Here is a 17,670-nt window from a genome sequence, read left to right as displayed (position 1 = left end):
GCAGTATTCGGAGTAATTTGAATTAATTCAGTTAATCTTCACGACGGCCCAGTGAATAGTGATTGGCATTAACTCTGTTTTATAGATGAATAAACTGAGATACAGAGCTGTAAAGTAAATTGCCCAAATAAGCAAGGGGCAAATTTCTGAGTCATTAACATGTAGATTAAATTTAGATTTAGATTTGGTTAAAGTCATGCCAATAAATACCTCAAATTAACCTACACCTTGTCAGTTTGGTTTTTTTTTTAAAGATTTATTTTTTTGACAGATAGAGATTACAAGTAGGCAGAGAGGCAGGCAGAGAGAGAGAGAGAGGAGGAAGCAGGCTCCCAGCCAAGCAGAGAGCCCGATGCGGGGCTCGATCCCAGGACCCCGGGACCATGACCTGAGCCGAATGCAGAGGCTTTAACCCGCTGAGCCACCCAGGCGCCCACCTTGTCAGTTATTTTAAAATAGATGTGAACTATTGAAATATTTGAGATTCTAGATTATTCTAATGAAACATTTCTTGCTGATAGCAAATTTTCAGTCATCGGATTTTTGAAAGTGTAGTCATAAAGGCAGACACTTGTTTAAAAAAAAAAATCACTATACTTAAAAATGTAGATAATCCTCTAAAAGAGGGTTGGGAGACACACGTCCTTTTATAGCCAACTCAGTTCTTTGCACATACTACATTTGAGAGAATTTCTGTATTTCTAGGTAATATGAAATATTACCCACTACAAACATTATGTATCACACATGTATTATTATTCAGAATCTTAACAATAATTCTGTGTTGTTACAGTTTTAGGAATGTGGAAACTTCACAGATTAAGACCAGGAATTTTTCAGTTACTTGAAATTTTAGTTACTGTAATTATTCTAATTGGTGCCTTCTCTTTTATTCCATTACTTCTTCCTTCCTACTCTAAAAGGGTTCTTCCAGTATAGGTCTGAGTGGGAACTTCTGTCTTTGTCTGGATAGATAATTTATTTTGCACCCGATTTTATGTGGTACTTTTATTGGTTAAAGAATTGCAGCTGACAGTTGCTTTTCTCAGCGCTTTGAAGATCCTTGTTTTCTGAAAAATCAGTCGTCAGTCATAGTGTTTCTTCCTTGATAGGTAACGTGTCATTTCTCTGGTTGCTTTTAAGAATTTTCTGGTCTTTGGCATTCTTCAGTTTTACCATGATGGTCTAGGTATGAATTTATTTTTATTTTCTCTTTCTTGGGATTCAGGGTGCGTTTCTACTCTGAAGATTATTGTCTTCTATACTGTTACTGGGAGAGCCTCAGCCTTACTCCTGCATTCATGAATAGCATCTCTTCCTCATTCTTTCTCTTCTCTCTAGAATTCCTATCACATACTATCTTAAACATCTTTTTTTTTTTCTTGAGAGAGTGAGACAGAGTGCGAGGGGAAGAGGGAGAGAGAGAATCTTAAGCAGACTCCATGCCCAGCTCAGAGCCTGACACAGGGCTTGATCTCATGACCCCAAGACCGTTACCTGAGCCAAAATCAAGAGTCGACGCTTAAGAGATGGAGTCACCCAGGCGCTCCTAAACATCATATTCTAGACCTCTGTTTGCATCTTTAGACTTATCCATAATTTTTTCATCTTGTTAGTTATTTGTTCTGTGTTCTGATTAGTTTCTTTAAATGGGCATTCTAGGGGCGCCTGGGTGGCTCAGTGGGTTAAGCCGCTGCCTTCGGCTCAGGTCATGATCCCAGGGTCCTGGGATCGAGCCCCGCATCGGGCTCTCCGCTCAGCGGGAGCCTGCTTCCCTCTCTCTCTGCCTGCCTCTCTGCCTGCTTGTGATCTCTCTCTGTCAAATAAATAAAAAATCTTTAAAAAATAAATAAATAAATAAATGGGCATTCTATTTACTAATTTTCTCTTTTAATTCTAAAAACCTTTTTCCCTCCCCCCTACTTCCAGACTGCCCTTTTTAAAAAAATTTATTGTATCATGTACTTTCCCCAGCTTCTTATTCCTTTTTTTTTTTTAATCTTTTTTGGTTATTTTAATCAAATAAAAGTGTCAGACTTCTACAAAAACAAAGAGAATGTTCTAATAACTCATAACCCAGCTTTAGCAATTATGAATTGTGTTTTCTTTACATCCCCATCGGAAACACTCCTTCCCATCCACCTTCTAGCCTCTTTTGAAGCAGTCCTGGGCAGCAGCATCTGTTTAATCCGTAACTACTAAAATGTGTATCTTTAATCATTTTTACACACTCATTTTACACACTCATCTTCTGAGTTCTTGGGTACTAACCTCTTGTTTACATGCTGATCCCTCGTTATGGTGGGTTTGTTATTTTTAATAGCAGGGATGTAGTTTTTTCCATGGAACCTTGTGTGTGTCTTGGATTGTGGACGCGTCTTTGTGGTGGTTTGGCGATTCGTTTCTGCGGGCACACTAGGCTTTGGCCCATTTCTACGTACATGTTTAGCTTGTGGACTCACATGTCATGTATGGAATAAAACTATGAATAGCACCTGCACGGACACGGGTTCAGGTTTCAGTTTGTTATGGGAGACTCTGCCCACCAGCCACAAAGCCCAGTAAATAGTTTTCTTGCTATTTCTCAGCAGTGACAGACGACATTTTTCTAGGCCCTACTCCCTGCACACACCATTGCCATTATTATAAACTGGCACTTTTAGCTCTTCGTTTTGTCTTCCTGTCCAGCCCTCAAGATCTCCTTTTCTCCTTTTGGAGCTCTGTTACAGTTTTTCTGTTTTATTTGCTTCTCTTTGGCATTTTGTTTATTTTTAGAAGGGAAGGTCTGTTCAGTCTCCCTTGTACTGCCAGAATCAGAAAGTCTTGTTTTTGCCCATCTATTTTAAGGTAATGAGTCACAGATTTCTGAAGTACTCCATATTAAATTGATCGAGGTATGTTCTGTCTCTGTGTGTGGAGGTATTTTTTTTTCTGATGCACTGCCATTTGGGTAGCAGTTAAAATATGTTACCGTTTGGTAAGGTCAGGTGGACAGCACAGTAAACCTGCATTCAGACTTGTATTGTAGTTAGAAGTCTTCTGTTCGTCAATTTTATTTGTGCTCAAATTGAGTAAGTTCCATTAATTTGTGCTTCTCATATTGGTCAGAAATGTTGGTGATATATGACTTAATATAATAGAAGATATTAATAAACGCTGTTTAATTGCCAGTCTTTAAAATACATGAAATTTATATAAGATACATCTGGGAACCGAACTCATATCATTAAGTTAGTTAAAGAGTTCCTACAAATCAGTTTAGGAGAATAGCAAATGATGTAGATACAGTGTTAACAGAAAAGGACATACAACTGGTTTGACTTCATTTATAATAAAACGAAAAACAAAACTCTAATAATATATTTTTCCCTTACAGACTGGAAAAAAGAAAAAAGAATGTTTTTTTCTGAGTTCAGAAGATGTTGAGAACTAGGAACATTCAGAACATTGCTAGTGGGATTGTAAATTGAAAACGGCCTCCAGGGAGGATAGTTTATCCTTATAGCATAAAGTGTACATTTGGTACATTGTTGGAAATACCAAAAGTTGCCTGTTTGGTGGACTACTATGCAGTCGTCTGTGTACAAAGAGGCAGTTACATGGATATGGAATGATCTCAGAGGGGTTATTATATGGAAAAAGCAAGGTATAGAGCAGTGCATAGTATGGCGACATGAGGGAGGGAGAACGTGGATTTTTCAATGTATAAAATATCTGGGGAAATGTACAAGAAAGTAGTAATGATGGTTTCCTTGAGGGAGGGGAAGAACTGGATGGCTAAGAACCCAGGGAGAGGAGAGAAGCTTTATCACTTTCGAATTTTCTGTGATGTCCGTGTATTATGCATTATTTTAAGAGAAACCAGAGTCTTACTGTGCCTCAAGAGAAGATACAGATAAGGAAGGAAGAATCCTTCCCCTAAATCTAAAGATTTTATTTCTTTGAGAGAGAGAGAGAGAGAGAGAGTGAGCGCATTGGGGGGGTGTGGAGCAGAGGAAGAGGGGTAAGCAGACTCTGTGCTGAGCACGGAGCCCAATGCAGGGCTTCCCTGTTCAATTATTCTTTCAAATAACCCCATCTATAACTAGTATTTTTCTGTGTCCTTAACTAAAATGAAATTAGTAAGTAATATACCTACACATAATTTTAAATATACATTAATATAATATACATTAAGACTAATGGGAGAAATAAAAGTAATTTGTAGTAAAACAATATGTATTTCCATACGTAAGTGTACACATGTGTAAAGTGTAAAGCATAACAAATTTGGATGTTGCCCCTAAGAATCACTGTGAGTGCAAGAACCTTCAAATATAGATTCCAGTCTGTACTAGAGTCTTTCCCTCTGCTCTTTGCACCCTCTCCCTCCTTGCACGCATGCGCTCTCCCACTCTCTCGTAAGTAAATCTTTAAAAAATAAAAGCTGTTCAGGGGTGCTTGGGTGGCTCAGTCAGTTAAGTGTCTGATTTTTTTTTCAGCTCAGGTCAAGATCCTCAGGGTTGTGAGATTGAGGCCCAAGTCAGACTCGTACTCAGCCAGGAGTCTACTTGAGATTCTCTTTCTCCCTCTCCTCTGTCCTCTCCCTCCAATAAATAAATCTTTTTTTAAAAATAATAAAAAAACAAAAATTTAAAAATGTTCAGAGAAAGAACTGTTACTATTAACATGATTTCACCTTCCGTTCTCAGCACATGCCTAAAAATTTTAGCACCTTCTATGCGAATGTTAAGTGGTACAGCAAGAGATTTAGTTCCTTACTTTTTAGTATTGAAATAATGCTCTGAATTACGACTGATGCCTTATCTTGAGAATGAGTGTATATCTTTCAAAGTGGGGTACTTACTAAGAATGAAAGATTTAGCATTAGTACTACACTGGGACAGCAGGCTTAAGCTGGGACAGTCCTGGGCTAACCAGGACATACTACTCCTGTGGTACAATTTACTGTTGAAATTTTGTTTGTTTGTTTGTAGAGGTTTGGGATTTGATACAAGCTTAAGTAAAGGAAGTAAGGACCAGAACAGGCTTTGCAGCTTGAGTTTGAACCGTAACCGATCTCATGTGCCGAGTGCTGTCAGCTAAATCACACCGCCCTTGGGATCACTCACATTGGTCACTGGCCTCTTATTTCTGAAAAGATTTTACTTCATTCTTTAATTTTTTTAGTTGCGCACCAGAGTTGGAGTTCGAGACTTAGATTCCAAGACTGGACAGTTCTAAATCAATAAAATTTTTAAATCGTGCAAGAGCAATTAATTGTTCAAGGCATTCATTTTATTAAGGGTAGAAAATATTTCCATGGATTAATTGATGCTGTGGAATCTGATCAACTTGGATCATGTTTTGGGTGATTCGTTGCCTGAAGGCAACAAATCCGTTATGAGACTCAGCTCTAGCTCCTGTACTTACAATGGTAATTTCTGATAATGGAAGGCCTTTGGATCTTAATACTCACTATATATAAAGAAACAGAGTTTTGAGAAGCTGTGATTTGTCACAAGATCAAAAGCTAATGACAGAAGTCACTTTCAGGAGTGATAATCTAATTTCTAAAATCGTACATTCTTAAATAACCCAAAGTTACTCTTGTCCTTTATCTTCGTCTGTCTCGGATCCACCCTGTAATTCCAACCTATCACGTGCAGCTTCTGAAAGATCCCCTCGGCCCCCGCAAATTGGAGCGGTTATTTTTGCATAATGTCTTTCTGGATGAAATACGACCTCCTTCTTGAGTCTTGAGTTTTACTTTGATTTCAATGTCTTGGATTAATCAACCTGAGTAAGAGACAGTTACTGTCTAGAGACTGTTCTTCGTACCTACCATGTCAGTGTCTCTTCGTACCGTATATAATACTTGAAGTTGGAGTGTTAGAAGTTTAGCTCTTACCACTCAGTAAATGTTCCAGTTGTTAAATAATTCTATTGCCCTCTGCACCATATTCTTTTGTTTGGTTTTGTTTTACTAATTATATATCTAACATATAGCCAAATGCTCTTAGATATTTTTGGCTATATTAATCCTTATTTTACAGGGTAATAATTAGAAATACTGGCTCTAGTTTCAGATTCTGGCTCCATTTAATTTATGATTTTGGACCTATTTCTGGACTTTAGTGTTTGTTTTTTTTAATTGTCAGTGGTTGTTTATATGTAAATGATACACAAAGTGCTCAGGATGGGACTTGGCACATGAAGGACACTGGGATCTTGCTGAGTGACTAGACACGGTGAGTTTTTATATGGTGATGTGTGCTGATTAAGCTGATAAAAATATGCAGATGATGATTTATATCTGCCCTAAAGTCAGAGATCCAATGTGTTTAATAGTGTTTTATTAATGAATTTCAGTAAGTTACTAATAGGAAAAAGAATATTTTTTGTTTCCTTTTGATTATTTTGTTTGTATTTTAAGGCTTTTCATCAGTTACCTACTCTTCTCAGTAAATCAGTTTATTCAGCTATATAATGAGGGACTGAAGCCAGTTTATTTTGTCTGTAAAACAGAAACCACTTAAATGAATTTGAGGTAAAGATACTGTTTTAGTTTGTTGAATGCCAGGGAATATTACCATCAAAGTCTGATGAATTGTTCAGCAAAACTGTTGATACTGGGCGCCTGGGTGGCCCAGTCCATTGGGCCTCTGCCTTGGCTTAGGTCATGAGCCCCAGATCGCGCTCCCTGCTCTGCGGGAAGCCTGCTTCTCCCTCTCCAACTCCCCCTGCTTGTGTCCTTTCTCTCGCTGTCTCTCTCTCTGTCAAATAAATAAAATCTTTAAAAACAAAGACCAAAGCCCAAAAAACTGTTGATGTGATGGTAAGATTATTATATGCCAAAATAATTCATTCTTAGAGTATGAGTGAAGTTTTGTTTTCTTCCTAGCCTTTTCTCCAAGACATGGGGTTGAAGAGGAATGGTTACTATGACTAAATCTGCATCAATATTAGTGCTTGACATTTTCATTCTTATATGGTTCTTCACAGTTTTTCTGATATAATTCTCTATTTTTTTTGGCCATCCTATCTGTATGAGATTAATCTTATTCTAAGGTCCTTTAGCATCTCTTAAAATGAGCTGTATAGGCACTGATATTTTCTCCTCTGACTTTGCTCAGGTTTGAGTTTCTGTGGTCTAGAACTCAATTATGAGTCCATCTTGTAATTTGGGCACTGAGTACACTAACTATAAATCTCAGACTTTCAGGTACCTGGGTGGCTCAGTCAGTTTTGTCTGACCCTTGGTTTCATCTCAGGTCATGATCTCGGGGATCATGGGATAGTGCCCTGTGTCGGGCTCCATGCCCAGTGGAGAGTCACCTTGAGATTCTTGAACTGTCTCTCAAATAAATAAATAAATCTTTAAAAATCTTTTAAAAATCTACGGGGTGCCTGGGTGGCTAAGTGGGTTAAAGCTTCTGCCTTCTGGTCAGGTCATGATCCCAGAGTCCTGGGATTGAGCCCCGCATCTCATCGGGCTCTCTGCTCAGTGGGGAGCCTGCCTCCTCCTAACTCTGCCTGCTTCTCTGCCTATTTGTGATCTCTGTCAAAGAAATAAATAAAATATTTAAAAAAATTTTTTTTAAAAATCTAAAAAAAATAATGCATCACTTGCCTTCTACTCAAGCTATTGTCTGTGTTGGAGGGAACTACAATCTTAGCTCCCCAAACCTTCCAGGCTCATAAAAGCTGTGGGTTGAAGATTTACAAAAGGGATCTCATGCTTAATCAACAAGAGTAACACACAGGAGAAATTAGCAGGGGAGCTTTTAACAGTGTAGATGTGGTTAACAGATTCCCTTTCTCGTGACTTCTTACCAGTGACCTTACGTGGAAAGATTTCTTACCCATATTGAGTTTTTTTAATAATTTTTTTTTCTGAAGTTGTATACTTAGGCTATATATCTTAAGTATTCATAGCCTTTATTCTATCTGGCATTAATCATTAATACTGGTATTGATACTACTTGATAACAGCCATGATCAGTTTGGTAAGACATGAAGCAGAATCCTGTCTTTTTTGGGGCTAAAATACACATCTATGCTACTGATAGCCTGTGGAAAGACAGAAGTGTTCTGTAACTGTTGTTTCCCTTTGCCAGGAGCTAGTGGCGGCGTTTGAGGAACCACGTGACCTGGCCGACCCTCCAGGAGGGAAGTGCTGTAAACTCACTTTACTAAAGCCAGTGTGGTCAGTCGTATGTAAATGGGGAGAGGAAGAGGTTAAGCTCCAAAGTGGCTGTAGTTACTAGTGCAGTAGCGGTTAAGCAGCTTTCCAGAAATCTTTGCAAGGCCAGGAAGCCATCCTCATGAGCACGCGCACATCTGGCTGTGGGACCGAGGGCGGCAGATAGTGCTAGAATCACATCTCTCCTCTCACCCCTAGTCCTCACTCCACTCGGGCTTTCTCCGCCTCTTCTCCCACGTTAAATCACAAAGTGCTATGTGTTACAGGTACCGGGTAGCCTTTTCGTGTGACTAAATGTCTTCACCAGAGTTGGCACCTTTTTGGAGATCCTCTGAGATCTTGTCTTAACAGACTGACTCACTTGGGAGAAAAAGAAAAGTGAGAGGCACTTTGTTTTATGTTATAGTTCCTCAGTTTGGGTACAAGCAGAGGTGGGGATTACCACAGAATAGATACTGTGTTTGCATTATTTAATACAACTTCTCAGAATCCACTCTTGTTTGATTTTTCTTTTAAGATAGGGGTGAATGGGGCACCTGGGTGGCTCAGTTGGTTAAGTGTCTGCCTTGGGCTCAGGTCATGGTCCCAGGGTCGTAGGATCAAGCCCCACGTTGGCTCTCTGCTCATTTGCTCTCTCTCACTCAGCAATCTCTCAAATAAATAAATCTTAAAAAAGAAAAGATAGGGATAACTGTGAGTCAGTTTGAGATTTGAGAACAAGTAAACTTTTCGTGGCGGTCTCATTGTTGTTCATCCTCCCTACAAAAATCCAAAATTCGGGTGTTCTTCAAAGTAGTTTTTGAATTGAAAATCATCCATGATAGATAAAAATGGTATTCGAGTAAAAAGTTAAAGTTGTATGAATTTCTAAGATTCTGAGAAAGAGTTACTCAGGTTCACTTTTTTAAAAAGATTATTTATTTGACAGACAGAGATCACAAGTAGGCAGAGAGGCAGGTAGAGAGAGAGATAGGAGGAAGCAGGCTCCCTGCTGAGCAGAGAGCCTGATGTGGGGCTCCATCCTAGGACCCTGGGAACATGACCTGAGCCACCCAGGCGCCCTTCATTTTAATAACTTTTAAAATTGGTGATGTTGAGCAGAAGAAATTCTTATAAAACCCAATCCTTTGAATCTTGTCTCAGTTAAGAGGATGGTGCTCTGGAGGCATTAGTTTTTACACTTGCCTCTCTTGTTTGGGTGTGGCCCTTACTGACCTCTATTGCTGCGCTCCTGGTCCAGCAGCTTTCCAGACTGAAGCCACAATTTTGATAAGAGTTTGCCAATTTTATAATACAGCCTTCAGGGGCTTTGTTAGCTAATTTTAAAATTAAGAATTTTGCCTGAGCTTTAGACTCTTTTAAAATATCTTTATGTAAATTGTAAAAATTAAGAATTTAAAATATTTTTTTAACATTTTTGTTTATTTTCTTCAAAATAACTTACAGATGTAACCACTGCATTTTGTTTAGGCCATTTTTAGATAAACAACAGGAAAGGTCTTGAGTTAGAACTACATTTTCTAAACTTTGCCTTAGCCTTTTTAAAAAATCTGTAAACAGTCTTCTTTTACTTCTTTGGTAATATACTTAAGTGAATTTGAAGTTCTTGACTGAGTGCCTCCAAACTTGTAATCCTCTATTGTAGTTGGTATTTTTATGCAATGTTTAGTTGATAAGACCGGCGGCTGTTTTTCCAGAACGCAACCACGACCGCGTCAGTTCCTTGCTTATACTTCGTAGCTAGTGTCGCATCGCCAGATCAGTGCTTCTCAAACTCTGCACCAGGCAGAAGTGTGGGAGCACCTGGCTGTTTAATCACTAACATCGAGTATTTAACACGCGGAAACTATATCATGCTCTCACATCCATTTATTGGTTTTATTCCCCAAACAAACCTATGAGGTACAGGTATTAGTATCTTAAAAATTTCTATGAGTATTTTATTTTCTTCCATAATACTTTTCATTACAAAACAGTTTTTACTTACCATCAAGTAAAATCGATAGTCCAAAAAGATCTCTATCATATTTGACTTCTGTGACTTTTTCTTTTTTTAAATAATCTCTACGCCCAGTGCAGGGCTCGAACTCAAAAGCCGGAGATCAAGGTTGCATGCCACACTGACTGAGCCAGCCAGGCACCCCTCTTCTGCGACTTTTTATTCCTCTGCACACCTTGTACAAATCCCTCAGTTTGAGAGGCACTGGCTCACTGGTTCCAGGGTACGTTTCTTTGAATAAAATAGAGAATGAAGACGTACTTAATTGCTAACCCAGTTTTTTCAAATAATTCATTTGACATGACTGTCAGATTACTCTGTGTGTTTCTAGACTGCTTTCTCTTGATCCCTGTACTTACCCTTATTTTGGATGAGCATTGCTCTGCAGAAGACACTGAAAATAGCCAGCCCTGCTCTGGGCCATGCTGGCTGACTTGTTCTGTGACTATACTGATCTTCACACTTGATGTCTTTCCCCCGTCTGGAGTGCCTGGCAGGCTCAGTCAGTAGAGCAGGTGACTCTTGATGTTGGAGGTTATGAGTTCAAACCCCATGTTAGGCCTAGAGTCTTTATACACACACACACACACACACACCCCCTAAAAAAAAAGATGACTGCACATCCCCACTTTCAAACTCAGTTCTTCTCTTTCTTCCCAACAAGTCAAATATCCCTTCAGGGACAGCCTGTCTGCGGCCGCCGTCACCAGCACAGCCAGATGCTCTCTCTGGGCCGCCATTGTCCCTTAGTGATGTATCTCTTAATGCCTGGCGTATGGTCATGGTGTGCTTAGCGCTTTTCTTACTAGACTGTGAGCTCCTTGAGGGCAAGAACTTTGTGTTTTCTTTATATCCCTTCTGGCCAAATACAGCGCCTGGCCCCCAGCCGTACCAAGAAATGCTTGAATGGACAGGTGAATAGACTGACTCCTTCTGATTAGTGTCTGATGCAACCTGGCTCTGCTGTTGGAAACTGTGCCTTGCTATGAGCCAGAGCATTCAACTCCTGACAACCACGTGGGCCCTGCTCTCAGCCCATGCTTCAAGCCCAAGGCGGTATGGTTGTAGTTACTGTGGTAGTTAATGATTCAAATGCATATCGTTGTTCTTGTCTGTAATAAAATAGCTTTTTATTGGTACCTGATATTTTATCTTCCTTCTTTCAGGAATTGTTGGATAAGTATTTAATAGCCAATGCAACTAATCCAGAGAGTAAGGTCTTCTATCTGAAAATGAAGGGAGATTACTTCCGGTACCTTGCTGAAGTTGCGTGTGGTGATGATCGAAAGCGTAAGTATGTTTGGTTTATCGGTAAAGTTGAAAATAAAAAAGGAAGGGAGGATAAGTGGGACACTATAACAGTAATCTCTGTGTAATCTCCAGGCCCTCTGTAACTTTTTTAAATATCTTGAAGTCATAAAAAAAAAAAATCTTGGAGTCTTTGTAAAAGAAAATAATGTTACTTTAATGTTCTGAAAAATAAAAACAATCTCAATTTACTTATGTGCTGTTTTTGAAAAACTCAAAAGCTCTTTGATAATAATCTGCTAAGATATTATTTAAAAGAGGCTTAGTCGTGGCCGCCTGGGTGGCGTAGTTGGTTAGGACCCTTAAGCATCCTACTCTTGACCTCAGCTCAGGTCACAGTCCTGAATTCAGGCCCTGCAATGGGCTCCACACTGGCATGGAGCCTACTTAAAAAATAAAAGAGGTTTAATCTCTTATACCTTAGAGTTTGGTTCAGCATTTTTTTTTTTTTTTTTTTTTTTTTGGTTCAGCATATTTTGCCCCCTAGTCATTTACATATGATTTGAGAGATTGTATTTTAACATGGCCCTTTGTATCATTGTACCATGAAACTTTTTTTTTTTTTTTTTTTAAATTTTGTTTATTGGACAGAGAGCGAGTAGAAGTAGGGGGAGCAGCAAGCAGAGGGAGAGGGAGAAACAGTCTCCCCACCAAGCAGGGAGCCTGATGCGGGGCTCGATCCCAGGACCCTGGGATCATGACCTGAGCTGAGGGCAGACACTGAATGACTGAGCCACCGAGGCATCCGTGTACCTTGAAACTTAATTGGAAGTTACAGTCAGAATAAAGAAACAGGATGTTGTACTTCTTATTTATTAACTACTACCTACCTATTTTGAAGGATCATTACATTTACTGCTAATTTTATATAACCAAATTTCTGAGGAAGAGAGGTGAGATGAGAGTATTGCTGGTATATAATTTGTCATAGAAAATATAGACACAGGGAAGAGAATAACTTAATTGCTGGACTTGATTGTAAAAAGAAAATCAAAGTGATTTATTAGCAGTGGACTCTGTCTCCTGGAGTTAGCAGTAGCTGAGGTCCTATTAAATTTTGTGTATGTGGGGCGCCTGGGTGGCTCAGTGGGTTAAGCTTCTGCCTTCGGCTCAGGTCATGATCTCAGGGTCCTGGGATCGAGCCCCGCATCGGGCTCTCTGCTCAGCAGGGAGCCTGCTTCCCCCTCTCTCTGCCTGCCTCTCTGCCTCCTTGTGATCTCTGTCTCTCTGTCAAATAAATAAATAAAATATTTAAAAAAAATTGTGTATGTGCCTGCTCATACTTACAAGTTCTAGGTAGAAGTTGCACCTAATTCCTTATTTCCAGTAAGCTCATTCTTCTTGTTTTTAATTTTGCCCCATCCAAAAGGAGTGTGTACTCTCAAGAAGTTACCGTGGCTTCCTGCCCTCACAGAGATACTAACAAGAGTAGAACAGTTTTACCATCCCAGATACCAGTGTAATTGTGAAGCTGTTGTATTCTGCTATAATAAAATTTGTATGCTTAACTTACTGATGCATAATTTCTGTTGCCCTAAAGATAGCAAAGCTGAAATTGACAGATATTTGCAAGTCATAAGGGTGTCTTTGGAATACTGGGATGGGACCATAGTTCCAGCATTAATCTGATTTAACCTTCTCTGGCTCGTTGGCATTTCTGTTCCTATCCATAGAATACTCCAATAGTCTGGGACTCACAGATAGTCTGCATTTACAGCCTAGGAGCTGAGACACCTTACTATTATTCCTTGTAGTATTTCCTTCTGTGCGAAACTGCAAGAACTCCTTACTATGTGAGGGCTGGACCAGCTATATTTAGATCAATAAATTGCCATTTCGAGGGAAGAAAATGCACATATTCACACCATAAAAGGCTAACTTTACATTTCTGTTTGGTCAGTATTTCTAAAGCTGTAATGGGCCAGTAGTCTCACTGAGAAAACCACTTACCCTTTTGAAAGCATGGGTACAGAGTAGTATTGGTCATACTTACTGAACAGTTTTTTCAGGAAGGTGACATTTTTATTAGGCCAGTAATCAACCTCTGGTCAGAGTAGATTTTGTTTTTTATACGGACACTTTTATATGGCCTTTCACATAATACATCTTGATAGCAAGGATCAGTATTGTCTTCACAAATCACAGAAACAGAGATTTTGGTGGTGGTGATCTTTGTAAAGTGTTTCCGTCATTTTGAGAAGAGGTATGAGAGCCACAATTTTTTCCTAGCGTTACTGCGATATTATTGGCATGTATCAGTCAGATTATTTTTAAATGGATGCATTTCCAGTTAGTAAAATTAAAAGATACCGAAAAAGAAAATTGTTTTAGTCACAGGTTTAGAAAAATCCGATTGAACTGTCTCATGTTGTTGGGGTTTTTTTAAAAGCTGAAGCAAGCAACTTGTTAAACTAGTTTCTCAGTTACCCAGTACGAGGTAATGTTTTGGTTTACTGTTATGCTTTTAAAAGAAGGCCACAGAGAAATCTAGCTCTGCATGAGTTAGTAGCATATTTTAAAGGTTAATACGCTCTCTATATACTTGACAGATATTTTCAGTATTGGGCTTTTATTTCCCCCCTTTGCAGAAACGATAGATAATTCCCAAGGAGCTTACCAAGAGGCTTTCGATATAAGCAAGAAAGAGATGCAGCCCACGCACCCAATCCGCCTGGGGCTGGCTCTTAACTTTTCTGTATTTTACTATGAGATCCTTAATAATCCAGAGCTTGCCTGCACACTGGCTAAAACGGTAAGTTTCGAGTCATTCTCATAAGTTCTTTCTCATACTAATGAGATCATTCTCATAAACTGGGAATCTGTGAAAATGTTTCCATTGAATTTTGTTTCTAATTGATAGTAGAGCATAAAGTGGATGTTTGGCTATTTGATAAAAATGGTTTGTAATTGTAATCAGTTTGTGTTGGCACAGATACTGCTTACCATGGGTATTACTGTGTTCCCCAGGCTTTTGATGAGGCCATCGCGGAACTTGACACACTGAACGAAGATTCATACAAAGACAGCACCCTCATCATGCAGTTGCTTAGAGACAACCTGACAGTGAGTTGTTCATTCTTTTTAATTTATTTCCTTTTTAAGAAACAAGGTATTTACATTTTACTTCAGCCTCCCTGTCTTTTGAGGTGGGTTGTGTAAGGGCTACACTCTCTCTCAGAAAACGAATGTAGAGATACGCAAGCAACAGTGTTCAGTGCTTGTTAGTGCATGGTAGTGGCCAGCTGTTCCTCTGCAGGCACATTTTCAAGTTGAATGGGCATTTTATCAGACCCAGCCCTTCCTGAGCAGGTACTAAGATTATAGGAGCTCGTAATATTCCTCACTGTATCTTTGGAATGAAGATGTTGATAAATTATGTTAATATAGAAAGTCGTTGTGGTTGCAGTATTTTCTTCCTTCGGTAAATTAGCTACGGCAAGTTAGGCGCTATAAGCTTTCCTAAAATCACGTTGAAGTGCCTGGTTTTAATAAACATTTATCTTGTGAAATCTACCTGATGTCTTACGGGCATTTGACCAGGAATGACCCTTAACCTCCATTTACTGCACCTGTGCCTCTAGGACAAAACCTGTTCCGTTTCATTGTCTTTGTTTTCTTTTGTTTCTCTCCTACTTCTTGGATGGGCACATAATGAAGGGAAAAGTAATGAAGAAAAAAAATAGAATTTCAGCTTTACTTAGCTTCTCTTATAGGTTCACATAAATTTGATATGTCAAAAATTTTAGACAATATGTGGCAGAGGGGACTGTGCCTTTTAATGTGAGTGTGATTCTCCGCGGCCTCAGTTTGGACCCTTATCTTTCGCTGGAAAGGATTTTTTTTTTCTTAAGTTAGTATCATACCTGTTCAACTTTGCTAAACAAGGAAATTGTGACACTTCATTCCCAGCCACTAGAATTCCCTGTGCTTGTGGAGTGACAGCAGAACGATGGGCTTAAACCACTTGCACAGAAGAAAAGCACCGAGCCAGTACCCCCGGGAATGCCGCGGAGCTGCTGTCTCCCTTAACGGGCTTTGTTTTATTTTCTTACCGAGACAGCTCTTTAGAGGTTTTTGTTTTTGTGTTTTAATTTATTTTAGTACTTTAACAATAACTTGAAGATATCTAAGATTCTAGCTCTTCTAGGATGCTGGAAATCCCACTAGCCTCTGGGTGGTGCTGTTGGCTGTGGTCAGTAGCTATTGATGATTGCCTTCTTTCGCTTCATTGTCCCACCCTACAATTGGAGAGTTCCTTGGCCATCAAATCCATCTTAACATCCTGGCTAATTCAGGAATGCTTTGTGCATCTTCACGCCCACTGCTACTTTCTTCTAACTTCCGTCCTCTGCCGCCACTTGACCCTCGGCCAGAGGTGCAGTACGTCTGCCCCTTTCCCACACAGTGGCCTTTCGAGTATTTGGAAACTATTACCATGACTGTGGTTCGCCTCCCCTCTTAAAATTTTTTTTGCCTTATTCATCTCATAAATTATATTTCAGTAGTGCTTTCAGAAGAGCATTGGGCTGCTGCGAATGGAGAGAACGTTAAATTCGAAGGATATTGCCTTTTTTGTCATTTTGAAATTATACTATTAAAAAAGAGAAAGCTTTAAAAATGTACTCAAATAGCGTGTGTTTGTGTGTCATTTGTAAATACATAGTGAAAGGTTTACAAAGATACCTTTAGAGGAGGAGTTGGTGGTGGTTGAGATTTTGAGAAATCTTAACATCCGTTCTTAGTCCCAGTCTCTGTTGTCTGGATAACATTGTGATTTTTTTTTTCCTAGTTATGGACATCAGACAGTGCAGGAGAAGAATGTGATGCGGCAGAAGGGGCAGAAAACTAAATGCGTACAGGGTGGTCATCCTTCTTCCCCTCAAGAAACCTTTTTACTCATCTCCATTCCTTATTGCATTTGGATTTCCTATAGCAAAGAACCCACTCATGTGTATGGAATCAACTGTTTATAGTCTTTTCACACTGCAGCTTTGGGAAAAACTCCATTCCTTGATTTTGTGTTTGTCTTGGCCTTCCTGGTGTGCAGTTACTGCTGTAGAAAAGTATTAATAGCTTCATTTCATATAAACACAGGTAACTTCCAAACACTTCTGTAGAGGACTAAAAATGTATCTGGTATTGAAGTAATCTGAACCAGTTCTGCAAGTGACTGTGTTTTGTATTACTGTGAAGATATGAAAATGTAGTCATTACAATTTACAAAGTGTTCTGCATAACTTCCTAATTTCTACATTCCCTCCCTCCCTCTTCAGGGGTTTCCTTTCCGTAAGCAATTTTTCCATGCCCTTAATGTATTCCTTTTTGGTAGGAATCCAGAAGTATTCGATTGAATGGAAAAGCATTTGGCATTTCTGCGCTGGGGGTCACAAATTAAAATGCCTCCTGTATCATATATGACGGAGGTCTTGTGTATCTGTGACAACAGGAAGTTTCCTTATTCATTCTTCATTTGCTGCTGTTTAAGTTGACAATTTCCCTTCCCAATAAAAATTCACTTACCCCTCCTGCCTTTGTAGTTCTGGTGTTCACTTTACTATGTCATAGAAGTAGCACATTGCTGCAAGAACACAAGCCTTGCTTTTGGCAAATGAAAGTGCATGTCATTTCTTACTACCCTAGAAAGGGGAAATCAAGTACACAAGTCCAGGTCTAAAATGTTAGTACTTTTCCAAGCAGATTTATGCACATATGAGAGGGTGTCCAGTTTGTCTAGTGCGTGTCCTGTAGAGAGTTGGACCACAATTGTGTGTTGCTGATCATTGACTGTAGTCCCAAAAAGGCCTTGTGAAAATGTTATGCCCTGTGTAACAGCAGAGTAACGTAAAATAAAACTGCATTTTATAAACCATTCACTATGGCTTTGTAACAGTTGCACACTCATTTTAAGGGGCAGATGAATTTACTACTTTCTGAAGTTTATTGATAACTTCCCTTTTATCTTATGTAAACTGTAGTAATGATTTGTACCTGCATTGTGATCCACTTGTCTAGGGATGCCTGGAAATGTATAAAATTGGACTACATGTCTTAAGAGTTAGGGTTTTACCGTAGATCAGTAGTGCGGGCCTTCTCTTCCTCAGATGTAAATGACGACTAGTTATGTGTTATAGGGAATAAAGTGGACATTTTGAAACTAGAAAAGTTAATTATGTGAGTA

General features: G+C 39.2%; 1 protein-coding gene across 1 annotated transcript in view; it reads left to right on the top strand.

Annotated features, from left to right (window-relative positions):
* YWHAQ (tyrosine 3-monooxygenase/tryptophan 5-monooxygenase activation protein theta) overlaps nt 1-17,365 on the top strand; it is a 38,023-nt gene extending 20,658 nt beyond the window's left edge. Inside the window, exons 3-6 of the mRNA XM_045979881.1 lie at nt 11,351-11,474; nt 14,081-14,244; nt 14,460-14,555; nt 16,282-17,365. Of these exons, the coding sequence (XP_045835837.1) occupies nt 11,351-11,474; nt 14,081-14,244; nt 14,460-14,555; nt 16,282-16,341 (444 nt within the window). The 3' untranslated portion in view covers nt 16,342-17,365. The remainder of the gene's footprint in view (nt 1-11,350; nt 11,475-14,080; nt 14,245-14,459; nt 14,556-16,281) is intronic.
* Nucleotides 17,366-17,670: the final 305 nt, after the last annotated feature.

This window comes from Meles meles, chromosome 15 (genome assembly GCF_922984935.1).
Source record: "Meles meles chromosome 15, mMelMel3.1 paternal haplotype, whole genome shotgun sequence".
Taxonomy (NCBI): Eukaryota; Metazoa; Chordata; class Mammalia; order Carnivora; family Mustelidae; genus Meles; species Meles meles.
Note: the sequence above shows the minus strand (reverse complement) of the source record. Positions and strands in the feature narration are given on the sequence as shown.